Raw genomic sequence first — 24,714 nt, forward strand, 5'->3', positions numbered from 1 at the left:
TCTGGTTCTGGAAATTTGACATAGGAAAGATTATATAGTTTTCTGCACAAATATTTCTGTGACAGGATAACCCAAAATTTTTACTATTGAGGTTTCATTAAGTTTATATTATACATGGAAATGGTACATTATAAAATGTCTGTGTTCTACAGATTTTTCAGTTTTATTAAAATGCAAATTATGTATGTCATTTACTTAAGCTTTATTTATTTGAAAGGCAAGAAACAGAGAGAGAGAAAGATCTTCCTTCTGCTGATTCACTCCCGAGGTGTCTTCAGCAGCTAGGGCGAGGCCAGGCTGAAGCCAGGAGTCTGGCGCTTCATCAAGGTCTCACATGTGTGGCAGGGGACCAGATGCTTGGGCTTTCTTCTGCTTCTCTCAGTCAGGGCAGTAGTGGAGAGCTGGTTGAGCCAATTTGGGACGCTGGCATCGCAGGGGACATCTTCACCTGCTATGTCACAATGCCATCCCCTGTATATATCATTTCGTTTTTTTTTTTTAAAGATTTGTTTATTTCTATTGGAAAATCAGAGATACAGAGAGGAGCAGAGACAGAGAGGAAGATCTTCCGTCCGATGATTCACTCTCCCACTGGCTGCAACGGCCAGAGCTGAGCTGATCCCAAGCCAGGAGCCACGAGCTAGGAGCTTCTTCTGGGTCTTCCACGTGGGTGCAGGGTCCCAAGGCTTCGGGCTGTCCTTGACTGCTTTCCTAGGCCACAGTCAGGGAGCTGGATGGGAAGCAGGGCCACCAGGATTAGAACTGGTGCCCGTATGGGATGCTGGTGCATGCAAGGCGAGGACTTTAGCCGCTAGGCTAGGCCACCATGCTGGACCCTGTATATATAATTTCTAAGCACTAAGATAGGGACTACACCTAGGGTTTGTAGCACAGAAAGTAAACCTATGAGCTATCAAAAAATGTTTAACAGCAGGGAATTAATTAAATTCTAACCTAATCATATAAGGAAATAATATATAAAAGTACTTGGTTTGTTTTAGGAGAATATGTCACAGTGCAAGAAAATGCCCAGATTTACTCATTGAAAAGGGACATTAAAATGACAGTATAGTATGATATAATTTTTTAAAAAGAAATGGCTTACTAATTTTGAAATGGAGACAAATGTGTGTTTGTATGTCTTTTCACAGAGCAGTAACCATAGGACTTCATGCCAAAATCTTCACAGTATTTTTCTGCTTCTTATTTTCTTTGTTTTGTTTTGTGTCATGTTTTCTACATTGGACAAAATGTTTTTTTATTTTAATCAGAAAAATGCTGTTGCTAGACTTACGTATATAAACCTTAGAACTTATGTTTTATATTTTGACGAACTGTGTAGTAGCATTGCTTCAGTGAGCACTGCACTAACTTGGAGGTTTTGGGCTGAGGCCTTTCTGTGGTTCCATGGCTTAGTCTGTAAATCATTAACATTGAGAGGAGCTTCTTGGAGAAGCACATTTAAGCCTAAGAGAACTTTGCACATACATTGAGAAGTGTGCATAATACCCAGTAAATCATTTTTTCCTCAAAGCCTGTCCCCCATGTGCGTCTTCCTGGAATATTTTGTTTGCTTATGTAGAACCAGCAGTCCTAATTCAGCTATTTTACTGACCACCTGGCTCTCCCCACTGCCCGTTGCAAGGTGGAATTTTTTAACATGAATGTTATACAACGAACGGTTCACATTCGCTGTTGAAGTGACAGGTGTGGACAGTCATGCTTTAACAGCTGGGTCCCTTCTTTCCAGGTGATGAAGACATACCATATGTATCACGCAGAAAGCATCAGTGCAGAGAGCAAGCTGAAAGAGGCAGAGAAGCAGGAGGAGAAGCAGGTCAGCAGGTCGGGGGATCCAGTCTTCCATATTCGCCTGGAAGAGCGACATCAGCGACGAAGCTCTGTAAAGAAAATCGAAAAAATGAAAGAAAAGGTACATAAAAATACATGTCCCCTGTGAGGAAGCAGTCAGGCCTGGGAACACCGACGCAGTAGCAGAGCGATACACTTTGGGAGTGATTGTGAAATGACTTGTGTTTCCTCCCATGGGAAAGGGAAATGTTTAAGACACATAAAATTCATAGAGTAACAGCTGGACGTCAGTCAGTGGCAAATGCCAAGTATCCAGTACATAATCTAGAGAACGTGAGTGCTAACAAAGATTTCATTGCAACTGGGCCCAAAGACACTGTTGTTGTTCTTCCCCAGCAACTAGGTGATTTTTAGTTTGTTATTTAGATCAGATTCAAAATGTAGCGTTCACAAGGGACTTTGAGAGCTGCTTGTATATGTGAGATAAATTGTTTCAAGTAACAAAAATGCATGTATGTTCCTCTACTTTGTTTTCAGAAAATGACTGTATCTTGTTCATTTTCAGAGACAAGCAAAGTATTCAGAAAATAAGCTGAAATCGATTAAGGCACGGAATGAGTATATCCTCACACTTGAAGCCACCAATGCCTCAGTTTTCAAGTATTATATTCATGATCTTTCAGATTTAATTGATGTAAGTACCTGAAGTTTTCTTTTTCTTATTTAAATATAAACATGGGATTGTTACTAACTATATTTCACTGATTGGAAGACACCATGACAGCATCATTTATTAATGCTACTCTACATAATAAACAGAAAGGAAACACACTTGCAGGGAAACTGCACATGGTACTAGGACCCCATCAAAAGTGTGGCCTTAAAACCAGTGGCCCGAATCCACTTTTCATTACTTTAACTGAAGTGCCTGTGAGGAGCTTCTGAACAGAAAAGGTTCATTTCAGCTTACAGATAAAGGTTACAGGATTGGGCAGCTCTGGCATCCCTCATCTGGTGGAAGCTGTTCCTGCTGGTTGCAGAGGTCACATGGCAACGCAAGAAGCAGCGAGGGTCGGGGGAAGAACCGAGGCCAAACTTGAACTTAAACAAATCAAACCTCTGGTGAAAATCACCTTCCCAGGACATCCCTCAATGAGCCAGAAACCTCCCTCCTCCGCCATCCCACTCTCAGTCAACCATTTACCTCACAGTTTATTATTTTTTTAGAAGATTTATTTGTTTATTTGGATGTCAGTGTTTCAGAGAGGAAGGGAGGGATGGAGACAAAGGGAGAGATCTTCCATCTGCTGGTTCAACCTCCAGATGGTCAAGAGGCAAATTCTGCTCCACCCATAGCATCAGTGAAAACTGAATTGTGGGCTTCTGCTAGGCTCTCAGTGCCCAGCCAGCTCTGCTAGCAAGGAGACCCTGCGCTGTATATTATGTAGTGGCATACATATAAGTACATGCACCTATTCATAACATTTTGGGGCCTCCAATATTATGAGATGTTGCGGCTCTGAGAAACCACATAGAATCCTTCCTGCCTGGAATTTAAAGCCAGAAAGACAGATGCTAAGCAAGTGACTATGCACATGATTGCTTTATTACAGAAAGATAATATTGTAAAGCAAAATAGACTGCATATAAACCACTTTTATGGATTTCTCCAAATCTCAATGCTTTTCCCACATAGAATATGATATATAAAAGCAGTAATTGGACTCTTTTGGAACTGTCCAAATACATACTCTTACATTTGTGTCTTGCTTATCAGCACTATTCCCCAACTTTAAGCCTTTGCATCCGTCTTTTGTGTCAGTAACCATCCCAATTATTGTGCTAACACTGTAGGATATAGCAAAGATGAAAGAGACCAATAACCCGTGTCCGGAAATTCCAGTATCTGCAAATGCATGGTAAAAAGGGTGAAGTATCATTAGGAAAGCATGGGAGCCACAGAGTCCAGGGAGTCGTTTGCTGAAGGTTTACTTGTCAGTTGCATTGTATTGATTGGATTCAGCAGAGTTGTATTATAAAATGATTTTTGTGAATCGGCTTCACAATTTCAGCAAATGATAGGTTCAAAAAAGTCTGGATCAGCATTTGGTGAGCAGGTAAGACGCTCTTCGGAATGCCCACATCCCAGACCAGAGGGCTTGGGTTGGAGTTCCCATAGGCGATAGATGAAGTAGTTGAATTTCCTGTCATCCATTCAGGAGACCTGAGTGAACTCCCAGTGCCTAATTTTGATGGAACCCAGCCCTGACTGTTACAGACATTTGGGAAATGCACCAGCAGGCTCAGCCTTTTGGAGAGATCTCTCTTTCTGTCTGCATATTGAATAATATAAATAATATTAACATCTGAGGTATAGCTACAGTGGATAACTTGTATAAGGTTTCCCAGCTAGCATGTGGTAGACCTTAAATGTTGTTTACTTCTTGATGTAGTTAAATCTGATCTGCATAGATAATAGTGAAATATACCAAGTCATTTTCAATTTTTACAGGAGGTTTATCAAAGGCAGAGTGACACAGAGAGGGAGACATAGAAAGGAAGAGACTTTCCATCTACTGGTTTATTCCCTACATGGGTGCAACGATTGGGGCTGGGCCAGGCTGAAAACAGGAGCCAACCTCATCTAATCCTCCTGGGTGTGGAGCAGGTGGGGAATGGGCACTGGGCACTACCATCTTCTACTGCCTTCCCAGGCAGGTTAGCAGGGAGCTGCATAGGAAATAGAGCCAAAAGAACTCAAGCAAGCACTCTGATAGGGGATATTAGCATCACAAACAGTGGCTTAATCTTGTAGGACACCAACCTCCATTTTCAGTTTTTTCAAGAGCTAGACTTTTCAAAGATCAGCCTTGAATTTAAAAAGTGAACAATTCTCAAATAATGTAATTTAAATATGAATTTTTGAAGGAAATGTTATGATGCCAGCTTGTTCTCATAATCAGCTGAAATTGAGTGCTCTTAGGGAAAATAATTTATATGTTCCTCCACTCATTTTTAAGACAGTGTGAAAATGTATACTCTAAAGTGGCTGCTTATTTTGTAGTAGTCCAATTTGCATGTGTAGTGGTGATCCTAAAAACCATTAAGCTTGACCCTTTCCGGTGAAGAACAAGCAGGTTGATTATTATGCAGAGGTAACTAGAGTCCTCTTTGCTTTTTAAGTTTATTTAACAAAATACATTCTATGTTAAGCTACCTTATAAGATTTGTTATACCTCTACTGAAAAAAAGTCAGGAGCATTTTAATACCTGCATATTGTAAGTGAAATGACACAAAAAGACAATAATGCATATTGATTACATCAAAATCTTACAAAATGATTCAGGGCCTGGCACAATGGCCTAGTGGGTAAATCCTCTCCTTGCATGTGCTGGGATCCGATATGGACACCAGTGCCTATCCTGGTGGGTCCCCTGGTGGCTCTACTTCCCATCCTGCTCCCTATTTGTTGCCTGGGAAAGTACAATCCAAGTAGAGGACAGACCAGAGCCTTGAGACCCTGCACTGATGTGGGGGACCCAGAGGGAGCTCCTGGATCCTGGCTTTGGATCAGCTTAGCTCCATCCATTGTGACCACTTGGGAAATGAACCAGTGGAAAAAAGATCTTTCTCTCCTTCTCACCGTGAATCTGCCTTTCCAATAGCAATAAATAAATCTTAATCGGGAGGGAGGGATGATTCAAGTTAAAACCTCTTCTATAAAAATCAAGTTTCCCCTTAGCTTCTATGCGTGCCAATATCTGTCTCTTTTCTAACACATTTTCTATGATAGACAGCCATGAATGAATCTGACCACAAAACATGTCATGGATGTTTTCCATAGGGTTTTACTTTAAAGCAAATTCTTGTATTACTACAAAAGCAGTACGACTATTGTGTAAACACTAGAAAGCACTACAGAAAAAATGCTCACATTTCTTCTCACTGAGATCATCTCTGTGGAAAGCTTGTCTTTAAGTTCCCACGCACAGCTGTAGACCCTTTTTTGGACCATAAGAAATCATCATGGAGACACGACTGCCTACTCTGCTGTGTTCAGTCTTTGATCTCCATCATTCCATCTCAGAAATTTTTGTCTCGTGTAGTAACTAGACTGCACTTCCATTTGTGATCACGGAAGTCCTTCACTGTCGGTGTGACTGCATCAGGCCCTGCAGAGGATCACCTGCTGTACATGGATTCTATAGCTCTTAAGCGTTTTTGTTTTTTTAGCCAAGTACCTTGTTGAAGAGGCACTGATGGTTGTTTCTTAGAATGCCTGGCATTCATGTGATTACCTCCTCATCTGTCATTTACGCTGGCGCTCTGTTCTCTTCCAAGTGAATATTATGTAGTAGCCTGATGAATTTGAGTTAAGCATTTTGCAGCAGAATACATCCAGCTGATGTCATTAAGTCTTCCTAAAGCAGGTGACAACATCTGTTTAACCACCAATAGTGGAATCACACTTAATAGAATGAGGTAGCTCTGATTTTCATGGAAGTTTTTCCCTCTACATCAAATTTCTCAAATTTGAAGTTTATTAAACTAAGAAATATACTACTTTGGAACTCAGCAACATCTGAGCTGTAATAGACTCCGTCAGCAACATTCTCTCTGAAAGTACCATAATGCAAGCTAGAGGGGAATAACAACTTGGAAAGGATTTTTGAGCACTTCAGGTCAATTAATCCTGCTTAATGGGATCCCCCTTTGGTAACTACAATAGCTAAAAGCATTAATTTTCTATCTGGATGTTTTTAAAAATATACTTTATAATTGATTCTTTAAAAAAGATTTATTTTTATTGGAAAGTCATTTTTTTTTTTTTAAAGATTTATTCATTTTATTACAGCCAGATATACACAGAGGAGGAGAGACAGAGAGGAAGATCTTCCGTCCGATGATTCACTCCCCAAGTGAGCCGCAACAGGCCGGTGCGCGCCGATCCGAAGCCGGGAACCTGGAACCTCTTCCGGGTCTCCCATGTGGGTGCAGTGTCCCAATGCACTGGGCCGTCCTCGACTGCTTTCCCAGGCCACAAGCAGGGAGCTGGATGGGAAGTGGAGCTGCCGGGATTAGAACCGGCGCCCATATGGGATCCCGGGGCGTTGAAGGCGAGGACTTTAGCCGCTAGTCCACGCCGCCGGGCCCTGGAAAGTCATATTTACAGAGAGAAGGAGAGACAGAGAGATCTTCCATCCACTAGTTCACTCTCCAAGTAGTCACAATAGCCAGAGCTGAGCTGGGCTGATCCAAAGCCAGGAGCTTCTTCCAGGTCTTCCAAGAGAGTGCAGGGTTCCAAAGCTTTGGGCTGTCCTCCACTGCTTTCCCAGGCCACAGCAGGGAGCTGGATAGAAGTGTCAGGATTCTAAAGCTTGATATTGAGGATTAAAAAAGTAATGATGTTTGAATTCTTTTTTATGTAACACAGATGTGCCTGCTGGGATCGTTTCCTACTCATCTTGATTCAGGGCTGCTTTGTCCTGAAGGGGACACCTTTAGACAGCCAAAACGCACAACTATGGTGGGCACTTGTCCATTTTCTTACTTTTAAGCACTTTTAGCGTACAATGTAATGTTTTTAAGTGCTTCTCCTAATTTCATAGTTTCAAGTCTTAGACGTGGGATTTTGATCCGTTTTGAGTTGATTTTCTGTGTGGGATGAAAGGGTTGAGGGCAGGGAGCAACGACTTTCAGTCTTTGCACATGAACATCCAATTTTGCCATCACCACTTGCTGAAGGAAGACACTCTTCTCTGGGCACTGCTTTTGAAGCATGGGTTTCTTTCTGGGATCTCTATCCTGCTTCATTGGTCTATGGGCGTGTTGTTACGCCAGTGTCATACTGTTTGGGCTACAATAGTTCTGTAGTACATCATCATCTGCCCTTCCTTCCTTGTCTTCCTTCCTCCCTTCTCTTTACCTCCTCCCTCCCTTCCTCTCCTCTCTTTCTTCACCTGTCTTTCTTTTTTAAGTTTTTTTTTTTTAAAGAGTTACAGAAAGAAAGAAACAGAGAGAAGTATTTCCTACTGGTTCACTCCTCAAATGGCCCCAATAACCAGTGGTGGGCCAGCCCAGAGCCAGGAGCTTCTTTCCAATCTCCTGTGTGGATGCAGGTGCCCAAGGACTTGGGTCATCCTGTGCTGCTTTCCCAGGCATAGTTGTAGGGAACTGGATCAGAAGTGGAGCAGTTAGGACTCAAAACTGACACCTACTTGGGATGCCAGCATTGCGGGCAGTAGCTATATCCAGCTGTGCCATAGCGCTGGCAGCTGTTGAAATCTGATGTCGTAGGCCCAGTGCTATAGCCTAATGGTTGAATCCTCACCTTGCATCTGCTGAGATCCCATATTGGTGCCGGTTCATTTCTTATCATTTGGGTGATATCATTTGGGTTCATTTCTTATCATATTTAAATAGTGTATGCTAAAGAATGTTTAGAGGTTTCTCCATTCTCTGAATACCAAATTATCTTTAAGGAGAATGGAAGTGGTTTTTTGTTTTTCTTTTCTTTCTTTCTTTTCTTTTTTCCTTCTTTCTTTTTTATTTTTCGTGCAGAGTAGAGGAAGACGTGGAATTGCTAAAATAATAGCAATATTTCACTTATTTAAGAGGAGCATATATACTTTGAACTTTTCTGCAAATATGGCATTTCTTATATATTATAAAAGGGAGTAGTCTTAGAAATGATATCTTCAACCCTTAAGAGTGTTAATCTAGAGTGTTTTAATATACTGCAATTTATCCATCCATAAAGTTTCCAGTAGTCTGCCTTTACCTGGATGATTCCCATTGTGAATTATCTGTGATTTCTACTTTTGAATTCCTTTAAGATTCTCCATCAACTCTCTTACAATCCTGTTATCAGTTCATGTGTAATTATTATAATGAATATAAATGGTACAGCCAGGTTGATAAACTTCTGTGAGGAGCCACAGGGCATAAACTTCCCACATTTCTGAGCCATGTGCTCTGTGCTACGCTGTTCAACTCCAGCACAAATGCAGCCACACACAAATGAGTAAGTGAATGAACATGGATGTGTGGCCATCAGATTTGACCAACTCAGGCGGTGCACTAGATTTAGCTTCCAATAGTTTACTGACCCTTGCTTTTTAGAATGAAGCAAGTGTTACTTTAGCCTGAGTGTGACTTAAAATGCTGTTCTGAGGCCTTTTTCTCTATTTCAAAGTCCAAGGTAGATTTTAGTATGCAGAACAATGATCTCATACTTTGGAATAATTAATTTCATACTCACAAAATTATGGTTTTGTTCCGTCATCTAAAAGAGTAAGTAGTAACCATAAGAAATATGTTGTGAAGATTGGCTGAAGACAGTTTTGCTGGTTTGGGGGAATAAAGGTATGAGTAAAGAAGAAAACTGGTAGTAAATTTATATCTCTGATCATTTTTATATCCAATATTAAGCGTAGTTGAACCTGTATCTTACTAATTTGTGAGAATCATGATGTTACAACCAGAAGGAATTTTTTTTTAAGATTCATTTTTTATTTTTATTGGAAAGTCATATATTCAGAGAGAAGACAGCAACATCTTCCATCCATATATTCACTCCCCAAGTGGCCGCAACAGCTGGGGCTGAGGCGATCCAAAGGCAGGAGCCTATTCCAGGTCTCCCACATGGGTACAGGGACCCAAGGCTTTGGGCCGTCCTGACTACTTTCTCAGGCCACAAGCAGGGAGCTGGATGGGAAGCAGGGCTGCTGGGATTAGAACTGGCGCCCATATGGGATCCTGGTGTGTGCAAGGCGAGGACTTCAGCCACTAAGCTACCATGCCAGGCCCACAACCAGAAGAAATTTAATATAGACAACAAAAACTTGTAACTGAAAGCTAAGAATTTCAAGTAACTATGATTTGCTAAGAGAAAAGAGAGCCGGGTACAAATTTTAATGCCAAGATTCCCAGAGCCATAAGCGTGCTTCAAAAAACTTCATGGAAACTTTAATTAAAAACTAAGTTTATTTTGGTGGAAAACCAATTTTAATCTGTTCACATAAGTGGTCCCCAGAAAGTTCAGGGAAAATGGATATTAGGAAAAACTTATGCTTGCATTTGAATAAGTTTTGCATGAGAATAAACATCTTTTAATTTTGTTTCTCATAAACCTTTTGAAGTATCCTTTTATAATCAAATTCACCACTCTGTAAACTGGCAATTCTTAAAATAGCTAATTTGGAAGCGGGGAGGCACGTGCTGCAGCTGGAGACCCTTGGCCGCCAGCATTGGGTCGCCTGGCAGAGAGTCTCAGCTTTGCCTTCCCTTCCAGCGTCCTGCTGCTCTGTCCTCTCAACACAGCATGAATCAAAGATCAGAGTCTCTGATTTTCAAGTAAATGAAAAAAAAAAATTGAAAAGGAAGCAAAGCTGGTTTTAAGATGGTGCTATTCTTTATGGAGCCTTTTTTCAGAGCCAGCTCCACATCCTTGGGTGCCTTCAGAGAAACGGAGTCCACAGCAGTAAAATTCTGTTGGTACTATGCCCTAAAGTACTTGCCCAGTAATCACAAAGCATCATCATTTTTTTTGCAGTACAGTTTCAGCTCTCTAATTTCTCCCTATGAAAGTTTGCAAGTCGCTTTGGAGCTTGTAGGTTAAATCTCTTCTACTATTGTGAAATATTGACAGGGAGTAGTACTCTCTTGTTCTAGCCAATTTGCTTTGTACAGATATCAGTCACATGTGTTTTATTGGCCATTCATGCAGAATGAGGTTGAAATTAGATTGCATCATGTATTACATGCCATCTCTATTTTATCATTTCTGAGTAATCAGCTATGCTAAAACCTTGAGCATCTTTTGTCTCTCAGGACATGCCTTTAATTAAAAAGCAACTTATTCAGAGTTCAGGGTTTTCTTAATTAGTTTGATTTTCCTGCATACATAATGGTATTAAAATTTATCCATGAAGACCTACCAAATTATAATACTGTATTCCCCATTAGACCTGAACTCCTAGGAAGATTAGAGAGATCATGTTAAATGAGTTAGGATATTATAGTGATCATGTAAACTGATTTAGGCATGTTTTCATCTCATTGTGATAGGGTGTTTAAAAACTAAAATGAGATAGATGACTGCAGTAATTGGCATTTAAACTTCCTTCCAGTAGCAGTGTGATGAGCCTTGGCATATCAGAAGCTGCACTCACCTGGTTTCTTTCTGCAGCATAATCTGCTCTCTGGTCTCCAGCATCTGTCCTTGCTGCCTAGACCTCTGAATGCTGCAGGCCAAGTCATCAAGGGCTCCACCCTCAGCTTTCTGTCTTTGCTTCATCCCTTGCCTTAAATATCATCTGATATTAGGTTCCTATTTTCAGCCTTGCTTATCTTCCGGGACTTCAGGTTGTGTGTCCACCTGCATACTGGATGTCCCTACCCCGATGTCTGACAGGCATCTGGAGCAACTAAAACACTCACAATATAGCTTTCAGATCCATTTTTCTCCCACTCCTCACACAACACAAACTTCTTCTAACCCAGTTTTGATACCCCTGAAAACATCACCTTCTTTTTCTCCCAGTTTTACAAACAAACAAACAAAAAAACTAACTCGGTTTCTGCATTCCCCACTAATAAATGCATATGCCAATCCCACCATATCCATCTCCTAAGTGCCCTACGGCTGGCCTCTTCTTACCACCTGCATTTGCAGCCTCCAGACAGAGCCTCTCCACCTCTTGCTGCCTTACAGTAGCTGCCTGAGATGTACCAGTTCCACTCACATCTACCAAAACTCCACGCCCTTCCCGCCCAGCTGGAGTCCAAGCAAACCTGTCAGTCCCTGTATAAAATCCCCCAAAGGACTCCCATCGTCGTGGGAATAAAATCCAAGCTGTTCACCAAGAGCGCGTGTGAACTGGTGCTCACCGCTGCGCCTGCAGTTTCCCCTTTCTCCCCAAGCTCAAGGGCATTGGACTGCTTTCTGTTGCAGTGTCAGGCTTGGGGCCTTCGTGCTTTTGGAATACTCTTTCTTCCCAAGCTTTGCGAGACCCCTTTTCTCTGCACCTCAACTGGCATGTATCATACAGCAGTACTGTTGCTAACACCCCTTGCTCCTCGCACCTCTTAACTTTGTCCATTGCATTTACCATCTGGTCTGTATTTATTTGGGCTAGCTTTGTTTTGTCTAAGGAAAACAGGTCTGAGAGCAGCTCTTTGGAAGAAAATGTGTAGGGTGGGTGTAAGCTGGATTAGGCAGCAAATGATTGTTCAGCCTACTCATTGGCTCAGGCCTATGCAACCTCAGGTTTTCTCCTACTTCGTATCCGCTCCTATCACACAGATGTTCCACTTTGACCTTTTCACTGCTCAAAAGAAATACAAAAACAATTTTTGCTAACTGCTGAGTTCTGGTTGTTAAGATAACAGCAAGAATTAAATTACTTTCTGCGGATCACAGGAACCCAGACATGGAGACAGGTGTGTGAAAGTTGCTGCAGTGTTTTGGACATCTGGATTCAAGTATTGCAAGATGGATTCCAGTAATGCACTCAAAAATGTGTTTGTAATTTCTTGAGTAAGGCACTTAAGTGGTGGGAGAGGAAACTAATAAAGTCAAAGGGAGAGCTGCTCAGAAGGAAACTACTTTGCTTCACTGCTGATGTATAAGTTCTGGACTGGCCTATTTGTGGCCAAAGGGATGCTACCTAGGGTCAGTTTGCTTGTAATGTACTATTTTTCTGAAAGTCTCAAAATAAGGCATGAGCAGCCTTTATCCTGGATCAGTTGGCCCTAGAATGATCAAAGCCAAGCTTACTAAATGCCAGGAGAAAAGTCTCCAGAAGTGGCCTGGGAGGCAGAGGCCACAGTCAAGAAATGAAATAGCACACAGCCTCCACTGTCCAATTGCTGAACCCTGGAGTCACAGGGGAGCCTGGGGCTGCCCTGCAGGCGCTTGCCAGGCTGTCTTGGTGAACAAGAGTATGGTCGGCAAACAAAAACACTGCCCTTTTTGTCCATGCAGGTCCATTATGCCAAGTATCGTATCAGGAGCAAACTTGGCACCCCACTTTCAGTTTTTTTGCCAAAAAAAAAAAATAATAATAATAATTGCCTCCTTGAATAGCTGTGATCCACTTGTCCCTAATGTGCTTACTTCTACTGACTCCCAGCCCTGAGGACAAGACGAATGTTTATTCTGATGCTCAACACTTGGATTTCATCTTCATTTTCATATTATTTACAATCCTTTTGCATAAGGAAATTAGCACACTGTGATGATTAAACTGATACCTCGTCAGTTCTTCAGATATTATTTAAAAAAAAAAGAAAAGAACCAGAAAAACTTTGTGCTTCCAATAGTTTCCTCCCAAGTTTTAATGCATAGTCCATAATTTTATTCATTCAAAGTTTTGTTTTCCATCAGAATAACACCGCTTTGTTTCCATGGTTCCATATTTCATTGGTTTCTTATGTTTTTTCATCATTAGAACTACTTGGGTTATAACTCAACTCTTTGTAGAGAGGCTAGCTTTTCATATCCTCATTAATAATTCATAAGCTTCATAGAATTACTTTAGACCTTTTTAACCAAGCATCTTGAATCTTAACATATCCAGTGTCATTTCAGCTTCTCGTTTAGGGCAGGGAAAATGATCCTGTGCCTGGCCTGGTTATCTCAGGAGACCTTGAAGGACAATGTTTTCACTGTTTCTTATTTAAATTCAAAATGCCTTCGAGCATAGGAATGTTCCTTATCAGAAGTAACAAAATCATGCCAGTTAAGTGACCTTATAGACTAGCAAACACTGTAAGGTCAGGAAAGAAAATTTCCCATTAGACCTATCACAGAAACCTTCTACGTAGAGCACTCTGTTCAAACGATGCCTGCAGAGCCTTGGTGTGTGTTCTGCTGCCACACACAGACTCCTCCCTGGCTGTTAGGTAGCTTGCGTGGACTCACCAGCTATAGAAACATGTTTGTTGCCTTGAAAGAAGTCACACTTAGAATTTTGAATAGTAAACTGCTCAAATCTGGGAGTAATGAAAACTTAGTATTTTTCAGAGCTCCAAATTAGTTATCTTATTGGTTAGATTCTTTTTTTCTTTCTTTTTTGTTTTGCTTCTTCTTTTTCCTTCTGTCCCTTTTCTTTAACTGTAAGAGACTCAATTTTTGTTGGGGAGAATAAAGGCCTTTCTGTGGCTTGTCTCTTTTCTCTCAATTTCAAATTCTCATTAAGTCTTGTTTGGATCAATACTCATAAAATAAAGCACTTTTTCTCATCTGCTTCCTTACAATCAAATCGGATCTGTCTTCATTTGCAATGGTAGGTTGTTTTTGAAGCATTGGCGCATCTGAAAGAATTGAAGCCGTTTCCTTTTCAAATTCGTGTTTTCATAAAAAAGGGTGTTATTGAGAGATACAGTAACTTTTCAGTCTTCTCCTATGTTTCATAGAACTATTATGGGTTTTTCAGAGCAAGAGGAATAAAAGAGGACTTTGTTATCTTAGTCATCTGAGACTAGAATTTCTAAATTAACCGAAAATGAGTCATTCTCTACGTGAGGGCAGCCGATTCCACTGGAAATGTATTAGTGATGAGACGGAGGGCTGTGTCCGTCACGTTTCCTTCTGATTTTTCTAATCAAGGAATCTTTTACAGAGTCCTGTTGGCCACATGGGGAAATAGCATCCCCCAAAGGACAGAGCTGCAGGATCCTGTTGAGTATTTCAGAGCAGTGCTTTTCAGGCATTTTAATGAGAAAATGACTCACCTTCAGAGTTTTAATTTTAATTTTTATTTTTTCTTTCTTGGAGAGGTAGAAAGACAAAATCAAGCAGACACAGAGCTTCCTTGGGCTGTTTCCCTCTTCAGACACCTGCAACAGCTGGGTCAGACAAAAGCCAGGAGCTGAGAACTCCCCCACGTCTCCCGTGTTGGAGCCATCACCCACTGCCTCCCAGGGGGCACCTTAGTAGAAAGTTAGAATCAAGAGTTGAGCCAGGGCATGAACCCAAGCACTCCTGGAGAAGAAGGCAGCATCCTCCCACCCCATAAAGCCCAGCACCTGCCTCTGGATCCTTTCTGAACTGGAATCTCTGCATTGAGCAGAAGTGGGACCTGAGAGTTTTGTATTTCCATGAAGTTCTTGGGGAACACAACAAGTTCTCTGGTGACAGATCAAACTATGGAAAGCAAGATTTTAGAATACTTGTACCTAAAAATCCCAAATGTAATCATTGTAAAACCTGGGCAGTCAAGCATAGTTAGTGAGCTCCACGTTTCTAAGGGCCAGATAGTGATGGCTGATGCTCCTTCAGAAGGGACGATCCCAGAGTTGGCGTCCTTGTGGATATCTCCTTTGCGCCTCTTCCACTACTATTTTAATAACAAAATGATGAGCATCTTACCTTCACATTCCAGGACGAGACATTTTGCAATGCTTGAGTCTTTATATTATTAGAGCCTTGCACCTGGCCGATCAGTGAGTTGAATGAAATTGAATTGATTGAAGTTTGTTATAACAATAAAAGGATGGCCTCGTTTTCTTTTTTTTTTTTTAAGATTTATTTTTTTTTTTATTAGGTAGATTCACAGATAGGAGGAGAGAGAGGAAGATCTTCCGTCCAATGATTCACTCTCCAAGCAGGTCCAACAGCCAGAGCTGAGCTGATCTGGAGCCTGGAGCCCGGTTCCTCTTCTGGGTCTCCCACGTGGGTACAGGGTCCCAAGGGCCTAGCAAGATGGCCCAGCGGCTAAAGTCCTTGCCTTGCACACGCCAGGATGCCATATGGAGCCCAGTTCTAATCCCAATGGCCCTGCGTCCCATCTAGCTCCCTGCTTGTGGCCTGGGAAAGCAGAGGAGGACGGCCCAAAGCCTTGGGACCCTGTACCTACGTGAGAGACATGGAAGAGGCTCCTGGCTCCTGGTTTTGGAATGGATCAATTCCAGCCATTGTGGCCCCTTGGGGAGTGAACCATTGGATGAAACTTCTTCTCTGTTTCCTCCTCTGTGTATCTAACTTTCCAATAAAAATAAAAACTAAATCTTGAAAAAAAAAACACATTTTTTGCTTTAATGGGTGTGTATTATTTTTTCTGTACAATTACAAATTCTGTCAATAATTGATAGATTTCCAGAATTTTTTTTAATAAAACATGAAAAAATAAATCTAAATATGAGTGAAAGTTAATAAAAAGTTGTGAATCTCAAGTTTTTTTGTTCCAAGGAATACTAAAGAAATTCAATGAGAAGACTCTGGCATTCATTTCTCATTTAAGAATTTTATTCTGAGGATAAAGAAGAAAGGCATTCATGGGCTATTTTGGCAGATTCAAATTCGTTCTTTTGAAAGAGTACATATTGTTCTTGAGTCTTCAATAAAATATGCAAATCCAAAATACTCAGTATATTTGCAGCCTAGAAGGTTTTTGGTGAATCGTCCTATCAATCTCAGTAGTACATGAATGAGATTCAATGCTATTTTTTATCATTTCTTTTTAATTATTTTATTTTGCTTCTTCTAACTTTAAGATATCATTTTTGTGCCATGCAATTCAGCCATTAAAATTTCACAATTGCTTTTTATACTAACAGAGTTGGTTATCCATCACCACAACAAATCTAGAACATTTATATTACCACAAGAAGAAATCTTATACCACTCAGCTATGGCCCTCCAATCCTTCAATCCCTCCAGCCTCTAGACAACCACCCATCTACCTTGTATAGATTGGCCTGTTGTGAACATTCCTTCCAGGGCCTTCTGTGACAGGGTAACATCTGTAAAGTTGATTGTGTTTATGTTGGTCTTTGTTGAAGTGCTGTGATCTTGGCTACCATGCGAGTCTGAACAGAGCCCTGAGGACGTACCTCTCCGCCGAGTACAACCTGGAAGCCTCCCGGCACGAAGGCTTAGACATCATCGAGAACGCTGTGGACAATTTGGAGCCCAGGAGCGACAAGCAGAGGTTCCTGGAGATGTACCCTGCTGCCTTCTGCCCCCCGGTCAAGTTTGAGTTTCAGTCTCACATGGGCGACGAGGTCAGTAACTGATGTTTCCATCTGTGGAGTCCACTGCACACCTGGCTCTCTGCTTGCTTGTTACTGCCCATTGTCTGACCCCGCCCCTGCACTGGCTTTTTACTCTGTGTTCTGCTGAGATTCACCATTATCTCATTCTAAAGCGAGGGTCCAATACACGAATTCCTGTGGCATCCAAACAGTTCAAAGCACGGGCTTGCTTGCCTGAGGGTAAGCTCTCACATGTCTATTAGAAAATATAGATCTGTCTCAGATTCTTTCATGTGAATATAACTTTCTATCATATTTTACACCATCCCCCCCCCAAAATTTAAAACTGTTTACGAGTTGCAGCTGTTGATACTATTATCTATAGGCAGGAAGAAAATAAGAAACAGCTAACAGAGCCTGCTATATAACATTTTGTGTTCTACCTATGCAAAATAAAACAGATTAAAATTTAATTGAGCTTATGGTAATGGCATTATTTTACAAAAATAGATGTAAGTATAATATTCATGGAAGATTTTGTTTTAGTTATGTGTTTTTCATAGACACCAAATACACTAAGGTACATGAGGAACTTTGCGTAGTTTATGAAAAAATTGAATTTAAAAATTCAGTTTATTTTACTGTTAAAAAAACCTGAAATCCACGCATATAAGGGTCTTAAAGTTCATGGAAAATGTATATTATGAAAAGCTATTCATGAATTTTGAAAATTTTTCTTGCCCCACAAAATATCTTTTAGTTCCATTTTCAGTGATCTTTTTGAAGTTAACTTGTACACATATAAACAGTCCTAATGTGTTAAAACTCATACATGGGGATTTGATCAATACAAATATATACCTGTTGTTTTCTAATGCAATTTTAATTTTATTTAATAGAGCAAATTACCTGATAATAAATGGTGAGGAATTATGCTGTCATTTTGAATTTTGACTAACAAGATGAGTGACTCATTGCAAATAGTAGTATGTCTTGCAAATCATCGGTTGCTGCTTTAATTTTCCATCGTAAAAATGCTAAACATGGATTGATAAAATGTCACAGAAAAAGCTTCAGTTGGATGTTCATGGTTTTCTTATTGTTTTCACCAAGTGAGTCGTTCACTTATTTGGATGGCCAATTAGAAACCCCACAAGTGGAACACTGGTCAGCCAACAGCATTTCTCTAGTGTGCAAGATGAGAAGAAGATGTTTCTGGTGCAGTTGTAATAACTTCTCATTTTTGGTCTTTTCCAAAATAGAATTCATGGCCAAAATATCTTTCAAAAATTTTCATTTATTTTGAACCTGTGTGATAGCCTAGTGGCTAAAGTCCTCGCCTTGCATGCGCCAGCATCCCATATGGACACTGGTTCATGTCCTGACTGTTCTACCTCCAATCTAGCTCCCTCTTGTGACAGATCAGATTTATAAAGAGAAGAAGAGACAAAAAGAAGGATCTTGCATTTGATGGTTGACTCCCCAAGTGGCCACAACAGCCAGTGCTGAGTCAGTCTAAGGCCAGGAGCTTCTTCCAGGTCTGCCACGCGGTTGCAGGGTCCCAAGGCTTTGGGCCATCCTAAACTGCTTTCCCAGGCCACAAGCAGGGAGCTGGATGGGAAGTGGAGCATCTGGGACACAAATTCGCATCCATGTGGAATGCCAGTGCGTGTAAGGTGAGAACTTAAGCCTCTAGGCTACCACGCCGGGCCTTTGGCCAAAATATCTTACATCCAAAGCCTAAGTGGCCTCTTCGAGTTTATGATAAATCTTGTGATTTGCCTAATAAAGGAGTGACCCTTGAGAGATGCTAACATTGGTCACTTACATTTCTGAGGATTATTTTTTGGTACATTTAAATGGTTTCTTAAAAATTTATAAGTGATGTTTGAAGAAGATAACTATATATGGACATAAAAGTCTTACCCACTTCCCTGTAGCCCCTGAATCTTTATACCATAATTAACTATGTAAAGAATAATAAAAAAAAAAAAGGTGGCAGAGGTGGGATTCAAACACAGCTACCCCTCCAGAGCCCTCACTCACCAGTAAGCTATATGACCTTCATGCTGCTCTCCACCCAAATAATTAAGAATCCAAGGACTGCAAGTCTACAGTATAGGAGCTGCATCTCCCAAACCACCCCGTTCCTAGAGCAGTGCTTCCTACAGCTGCACCTACTCATAGTGCTTTACCCAACCTACTGTTTACACCCCAAGTCGCGCTCTCAAGCTGAAATTTGAAAGCAAACATGTAACTGAGATTGTAGGATCAGTGTGAAATGTACAGCATTTGAAGGGAAGACCCATGCCCTTGAGGCCAATTAGGAGACTTGTAACTAACTTCTTGCTTCTCCAACAGGTATGTCAGGTCAGCGCCCAGCAGCCAGTCCAGGCGGAGCTCATGTTAAGGTACCAACAGCTGCAGTCCCGACTGGCCACACTCAAAATTGAGAATGAGGAGGTAAGCATGTGCTCTGCCCCATCTGAACCTACATGGGAGGTGGGAAGAGTTGTTACAACACACAGGCACTGCTAAAGTGCAGCCCCTTCATCAGGCATGCTCAATTCTCAGGGCTTTGACAGCCATCTTTGTAGAGCTTGCACTTTATCAGCAATGGAAACATTTAATAGCTTTTTTTTTTTGTAAATTATAAGTCCTACCCAAGACTTTTCCATTTAACTTGTCCAAAAATAAAAGATAATGTAATGAATGGCCAATACAGTGATTTAAAACTTTGAAATTAATACTTTTTCTTTGTGTTTTCCTGTATTCTATAAATTCTGAGAACTGCACACAGAATTATTTGTGTCATTACTACAGACATCATATTTTGACATAGTCCTTGAATGAGAGTAGAAAAATGTTTGTTTCTTACCATTATTATATTTAAATAGATGGCACATAACATGTGAATTATAAATATACATTGAATTGGGAAGCACGATTAAGCTGCCTGTTTCAGAAATCAACTCCCTTGGATCCTAAAATAAAAATATGAATGGCAAACATTGGTTGTATTAGTCCAAGACTGTCTTGTAATTTTTAGAAACCTAAGTCCCGTTCACTCAACTTGAAGAGTTGGCATGCTGCTGAATGTTTGGAGTAGACTCAGCTAGTGGATTTGAGTTCAGCTAATGTGGTCAAGAATCTGTTGCTCACTTTGAAATGATTTTCTTCATATGTGTAGATAGGATTTGGGGGAGAACTTGAGGACAACATACTCCTTTAGAGCTCCCCGTCTTACCTCACTCCATGGTATGTAACTCCAGAACAGCGCTGATTCCTCATTCTTGGTGCATCTGGGCCAAACATTACTTTTAGAAAGTGGGTTCTGGGCTCGGCAGCGTGGCCTAGTGGCTAAGGTCCTTGCCTTGATCCCATATGGCTGCTGGTTCTAATCCCGGCAGCTCCACTTCCTCTCTGTCTCTCCTCCTCTCAGTATATCTGACTTTGTAATAAAAATAAAATAAATCTTTAAAAAAAAAAAAAAAGAAAGTGGGTTCTATGATTGGCCAGCCTAGACATTGTGGCAGTCACAGGGAGAGCCCTTTGATTGGCAACCCCAATAGAAATGTATTCCCCAAAATAGTTCTGTAAAGGAAGGAATGTGGAACAGAAAAAAGAAAAAAAAAACTGCAGCAGCCTGTTGAAGTGAACAGGCAAACTTCATTTTAATTCTCTTTTTTATTTTAATCCTGCTGGGATATTTTAAGTTATACGTGTTTGTTTCTGTTGACAAAGCATGACATGTTTCTGTACCGATATTAATTTGGCCTGATCCGATTGCTGCTGTCTGGCCTCCTTTCTTCCTAGAGGAAGCAGAGCAGCCCTTACTCAAGGTTGTATATTTGAAATGCAACCCATGTAGCCTCCTAGGAACAAGATCCGTTAATGAGCCCTTCCAACAGAAAGATACTATTCTTCCTTGAGGTAGTGTTTTCTCCTCATGTGATTTACAGATACTGTTGGATCTTCAGGCTTGTTTGTTTCTTGTTTCTTTAAAATTACTTATTTGAAAGGCAGAATATGAGAACGAGAGGGATAGACAGAGGGATGGGGAGCAAGAGAGCTTCCATCTGCTGCTTCACTCCCACAGTGCCTGCCACAGCAGAGGAGGAAGAGTGGCTCAGGCCAAGGCCAGGAGTTCCATCCAGGTCTTCCGCACAGGTGACAGAAATGCAGACACTCCAGCCACCACCTGCTGCCTCTCGGGCACTATAGCAGGAAGCTGGATGAGAAGCCTGAGAAACAAAGAAGCACTCTGCTTGCACTGCACACATTGGCTTCTTCTAGATCTTCAGTTTGTTATTATCTAGTGACTTCCTTGTTTTGTTTTCACCTGCTGTATCCTCCTATTTTATTTGAAAAGCAGTCTCTGGACTCTAGGATAATAGTAGGCTATACACTGACAACACACAGACCTGTTTTGTTTGGCTCTGAAAGGTTTGGCCTATTAAAAAGAAACAAAACAGAAAGTCTGGCAAATCCTGTATTGCATCATGGAGAGCTGAAATGTTTGAATTCTTTGGTAATGGTGGTTCAACTCACCATTTTCTTACATAGGACTGAGTATTTTCATGGTGCCTGTCTGGCCTCTGTGGTTTTTGAGTTTGTCGTCCATAATAAATAATACCTAAGGCATCAGGTGGACAATCACAGGATCTCGTCATCTGAAAGAAACTGCTATGCCTTTGGAGGGGGCATTTTTTTAAATGAGCCATAGCAGCCAATCAAGTGACTTCCCCTAATGTTTCCTGTGAGCATGACTGACGGTTCGTGATTTGTTGGACGCTAAACAAAATTTGCTGTCGTGGAGCAGGGTTCCTGGAGAAAGTAGGGTTTTAAGTTAGACTTTTGACAATCAGTATGTTTTCCCTCAGTGTGGAAGGAGGATGAGATTTCTCAGTATATATCCAGATGCCCTGGGAGTGGGGGACATTTTGGTTATCCCCCAGGTTGTCCTGGGATTACTAGGCGATGGAGAAGCTCAAGTTCTATTGACAAGAGCCTTTGGAAATTCAGTGACAGCATTGTTCTGTGGTTCACTTCATTTCAATACGATAAATATTTGTTGAGTGCTTCTACAATCCAGATATTTTATCACGGATAGGAGTACTGAGATGAGTCAAAGACAGTGAATGTCTAGCTGGCATGAGTATAGTAAGTAATAGATGTGGACGCAACACAGCTGTCATTACTGATTGTGGTCTCTGGGTAGTGCTTTTTCCCTGCTATAAGGAAGAAATTCACTTCCATTGCTTCATTCCTCAAATGGTCCCAACAGCTGCGGTAGGGCCAGGCTGAATCTGAGAACCTGGAACTGCAATCCAGGTCTTCCATAAGGGTGTTGGAGGCTCAGTCACTTGGGCCATCATCTACTGCTTTCCAAGGTGCATGTGCAAGGAGCTGCATTGGAAGTAGGTAAGCCTGGACTCGAGCCAGCACACCATTGTTGGGTACAGACAACCCAAGCAGTGCCTTAATGCATTGCACCAGCACAATATCTGTCCCTACAGTTTGTGTTTAACCTTTGACTTAGGAACATCTGTTTTAGGGTCATTCTCACTGTCTTTCAAAATCAGCCTGTAAAATAAAGGTCAAGATAGTATGTTCCTTTTTCTTTGAGGCCTTCTTTGCTCTCTTTATATACAACCAAAAACAGAAAAAACCTGAGTTACACTGAGCACAGCAAATAATGCTTTCCTATTTTTTAGAACAGCATTGTTTTTAAGTAGTTTGCCCCATTTTCAGACCATTTCGGTTTCCAGTGTTTGTCAGCCTTTGTCAACATGTCACTTCCCTATTATCGGTAAAATCATCTCACAGATGAGACAACTAGCCCTTCTCAAGCAATAGTGGATTTGTCCCCCTGAGGGGAATGAAATGAGGGAAGTCTGATTCCTCAGTCATCTTGAGCTGTGCTTAATGAGCTGACAACCCCATATACATTTTTGCAGCACCGTTTAAAGTCTCCCACCAGCAGCTTTTCAGACTGTTACAGAAATATATTCCTTCCACAAGATATTTTCAACAACAATGAGCACAACTTTAGGCAAACATTTGAGGCAGTTTCATGACATGGGTAATTAAGGGAAGGCTGACACATTTTTGTTACATCTCCTTCCTAGGGGGGAGGGCGGAATTCTCCATCCCTTCACCCACCCACCCCAATTTTTCATAGCAGCGAAGAGCACAGCAGAATCCCAGGTCTTGTAAATCCATGATGAATCCCTCATGGGGAATTTTCAAATTCTGTTAAAACTTGGAATAAGATGTGGAGGAGCTTGGTAAGCAGAGAATTGCACTTGCTGCCCTGGGCTTTGCTGTGCCCTCGAGCTTCATGTTTCCTTATTCAAGTGTCCCCTGACATAGCTTCAGTCTTCTGCTGAGGAAACAACAGTAAACACCGAAGTGAGAGATAACTGCCCTCAAATGGTTCCATCTTGGTCAAAATTGAAAATAGGATCTCGTGCTACCAACATACACATAGATTTTTGTGTTTCAAATGAGCTTTAACCCACTCAAGGGAGGGTCTTGACCCAAAAGAATACCAAGGAGGATGGGGATACTTCTCTGGAAAGGATGTAAAAAAGGTAGGGCACCCCCAAAGAGAAGGACAGCTCAGGATGACTCGGGATGCGGGGAGTACACATAGTTGGTGTGTGCTGAACCTGGGTGTGCACCCCTGGGTTTCAAACCAAGATGACTTCTGTTTCAACCCTTCTTTCAGGGAGCTTTCTGTGACAGCCTTCTGTGTTCCAGGCCTGCTACTGGTGACAGAAATATTTTTAAACTATTCTTGACCTCCATATAGACTTGTGAACTGTGTATGGTAGGCACCTGCGAAAATCAGATTAAGGGTAATGTTGCTGAGAGCATCCTCCGGATCCGGTACAGCCAGATGAGCCAGTCAGTCAGAATCAAGGTGAACTCTGCAGGAGAAGGGGTTTTTGGAGACAAAATTCAAGACAGAAATATTATCCCAAGAGCCCTGGCCAGTGATGTTGTTTCCTTTCTCAGATGCCATTGAGTCATTAATGAGACTGGAAATTTCTTCAGAAATCAAGAGTCCAGCAGTTTGTAAACATCGCCCCAACAATATATATACAGATTATTAGGGTAATTCCTCAAAAATGTTGATGGAACCACACTTCCCTGCACCACCTCCCCCACACACACAAAAATCGCCTTGTGGAGTAGCAAACAAAGCACTATTTTTCCAGAGCTGGTAATACTTGGCCCAAGCATAAACTGGGCCATAGTATCTGCACCCTCACTAGAGTGTGAGGACTAAGGGACAGCCCTGGAAAGGTGTTACGCTTGCCTTCTGTGACCTGCCTGGACAGTTTCTGTATCCTTTGCTAATTAATCATGATGTTAACCCAGTCTATCTGTGTGTGTGCTCATGTGGCCATGGTGCCTTGCTGCTCATGTTTAACATATATGAAATGATACAGTTTTATGGTTGAAATCCATCTGAAGTCAGGTGTGGCAAAGGAGGAAGCAGTTAAGCTGAGAACAAAGAATACTAAATCTTAGAGGATGCATAGGTCTTCATCATGTACAACAGATAAGGCACAGGGCTATCAAATATCATGGGATGTTGTTATGGCATGAATGTATACCTCCAAGTTTACTTTAGAATATGACATTATTTAAAGACATGGTCTTTATAGATGTCATCAAAATAAAATTAGATTATTAGATGATCCTTTATCTGCCATAACTGCTATCCTTATTTAAAAGCAAGAGCCAAAAAAAGGCAATTTGGACATGGAGAGACAGACAGAGGAAAGACAAGCTAAAGAGACTTGGAGAGGCTCTGATTTTGGTGTAGCCTGCTAAGCTTCAGCTGTCTCTCCAGCATTCCATATGGACACTAGTTCAAGTCCCAGCTGTTCCACTTCCAGTCCAGCTTC

The 24,714-nt window shown here is 41.3% G+C and overlaps 1 protein-coding gene across 2 annotated transcripts in view; it reads left to right on the plus strand.

Annotated features, from left to right (window-relative positions):
- SRGAP1 (SLIT-ROBO Rho GTPase activating protein 1) overlaps positions 1-24,714 on the plus strand; it is a 251,366-nt gene that overhangs the window by 176,897 nt on the left and 49,755 nt on the right. For both annotated transcript variants that reach the window (XM_058673470.1, XM_058673471.1), the window contains exons 5-8: positions 1,751-1,933; positions 2,378-2,506; positions 16,601-16,822; positions 19,154-19,255. In XM_058673470.1, the coding sequence (XP_058529453.1) occupies positions 1,751-1,933; positions 2,378-2,506; positions 16,601-16,822; positions 19,154-19,255 (636 nt within the window). The remainder of the gene's footprint in view (positions 1-1,750; positions 1,934-2,377; positions 2,507-16,600; positions 16,823-19,153; positions 19,256-24,714) is intronic.

The sequence above is a fragment of the Ochotona princeps genome, chromosome 15 (assembly GCF_030435755.1).
Source record: "Ochotona princeps isolate mOchPri1 chromosome 15, mOchPri1.hap1, whole genome shotgun sequence".
Classification (NCBI taxonomy): Eukaryota; Metazoa; Chordata; class Mammalia; order Lagomorpha; family Ochotonidae; genus Ochotona; species Ochotona princeps.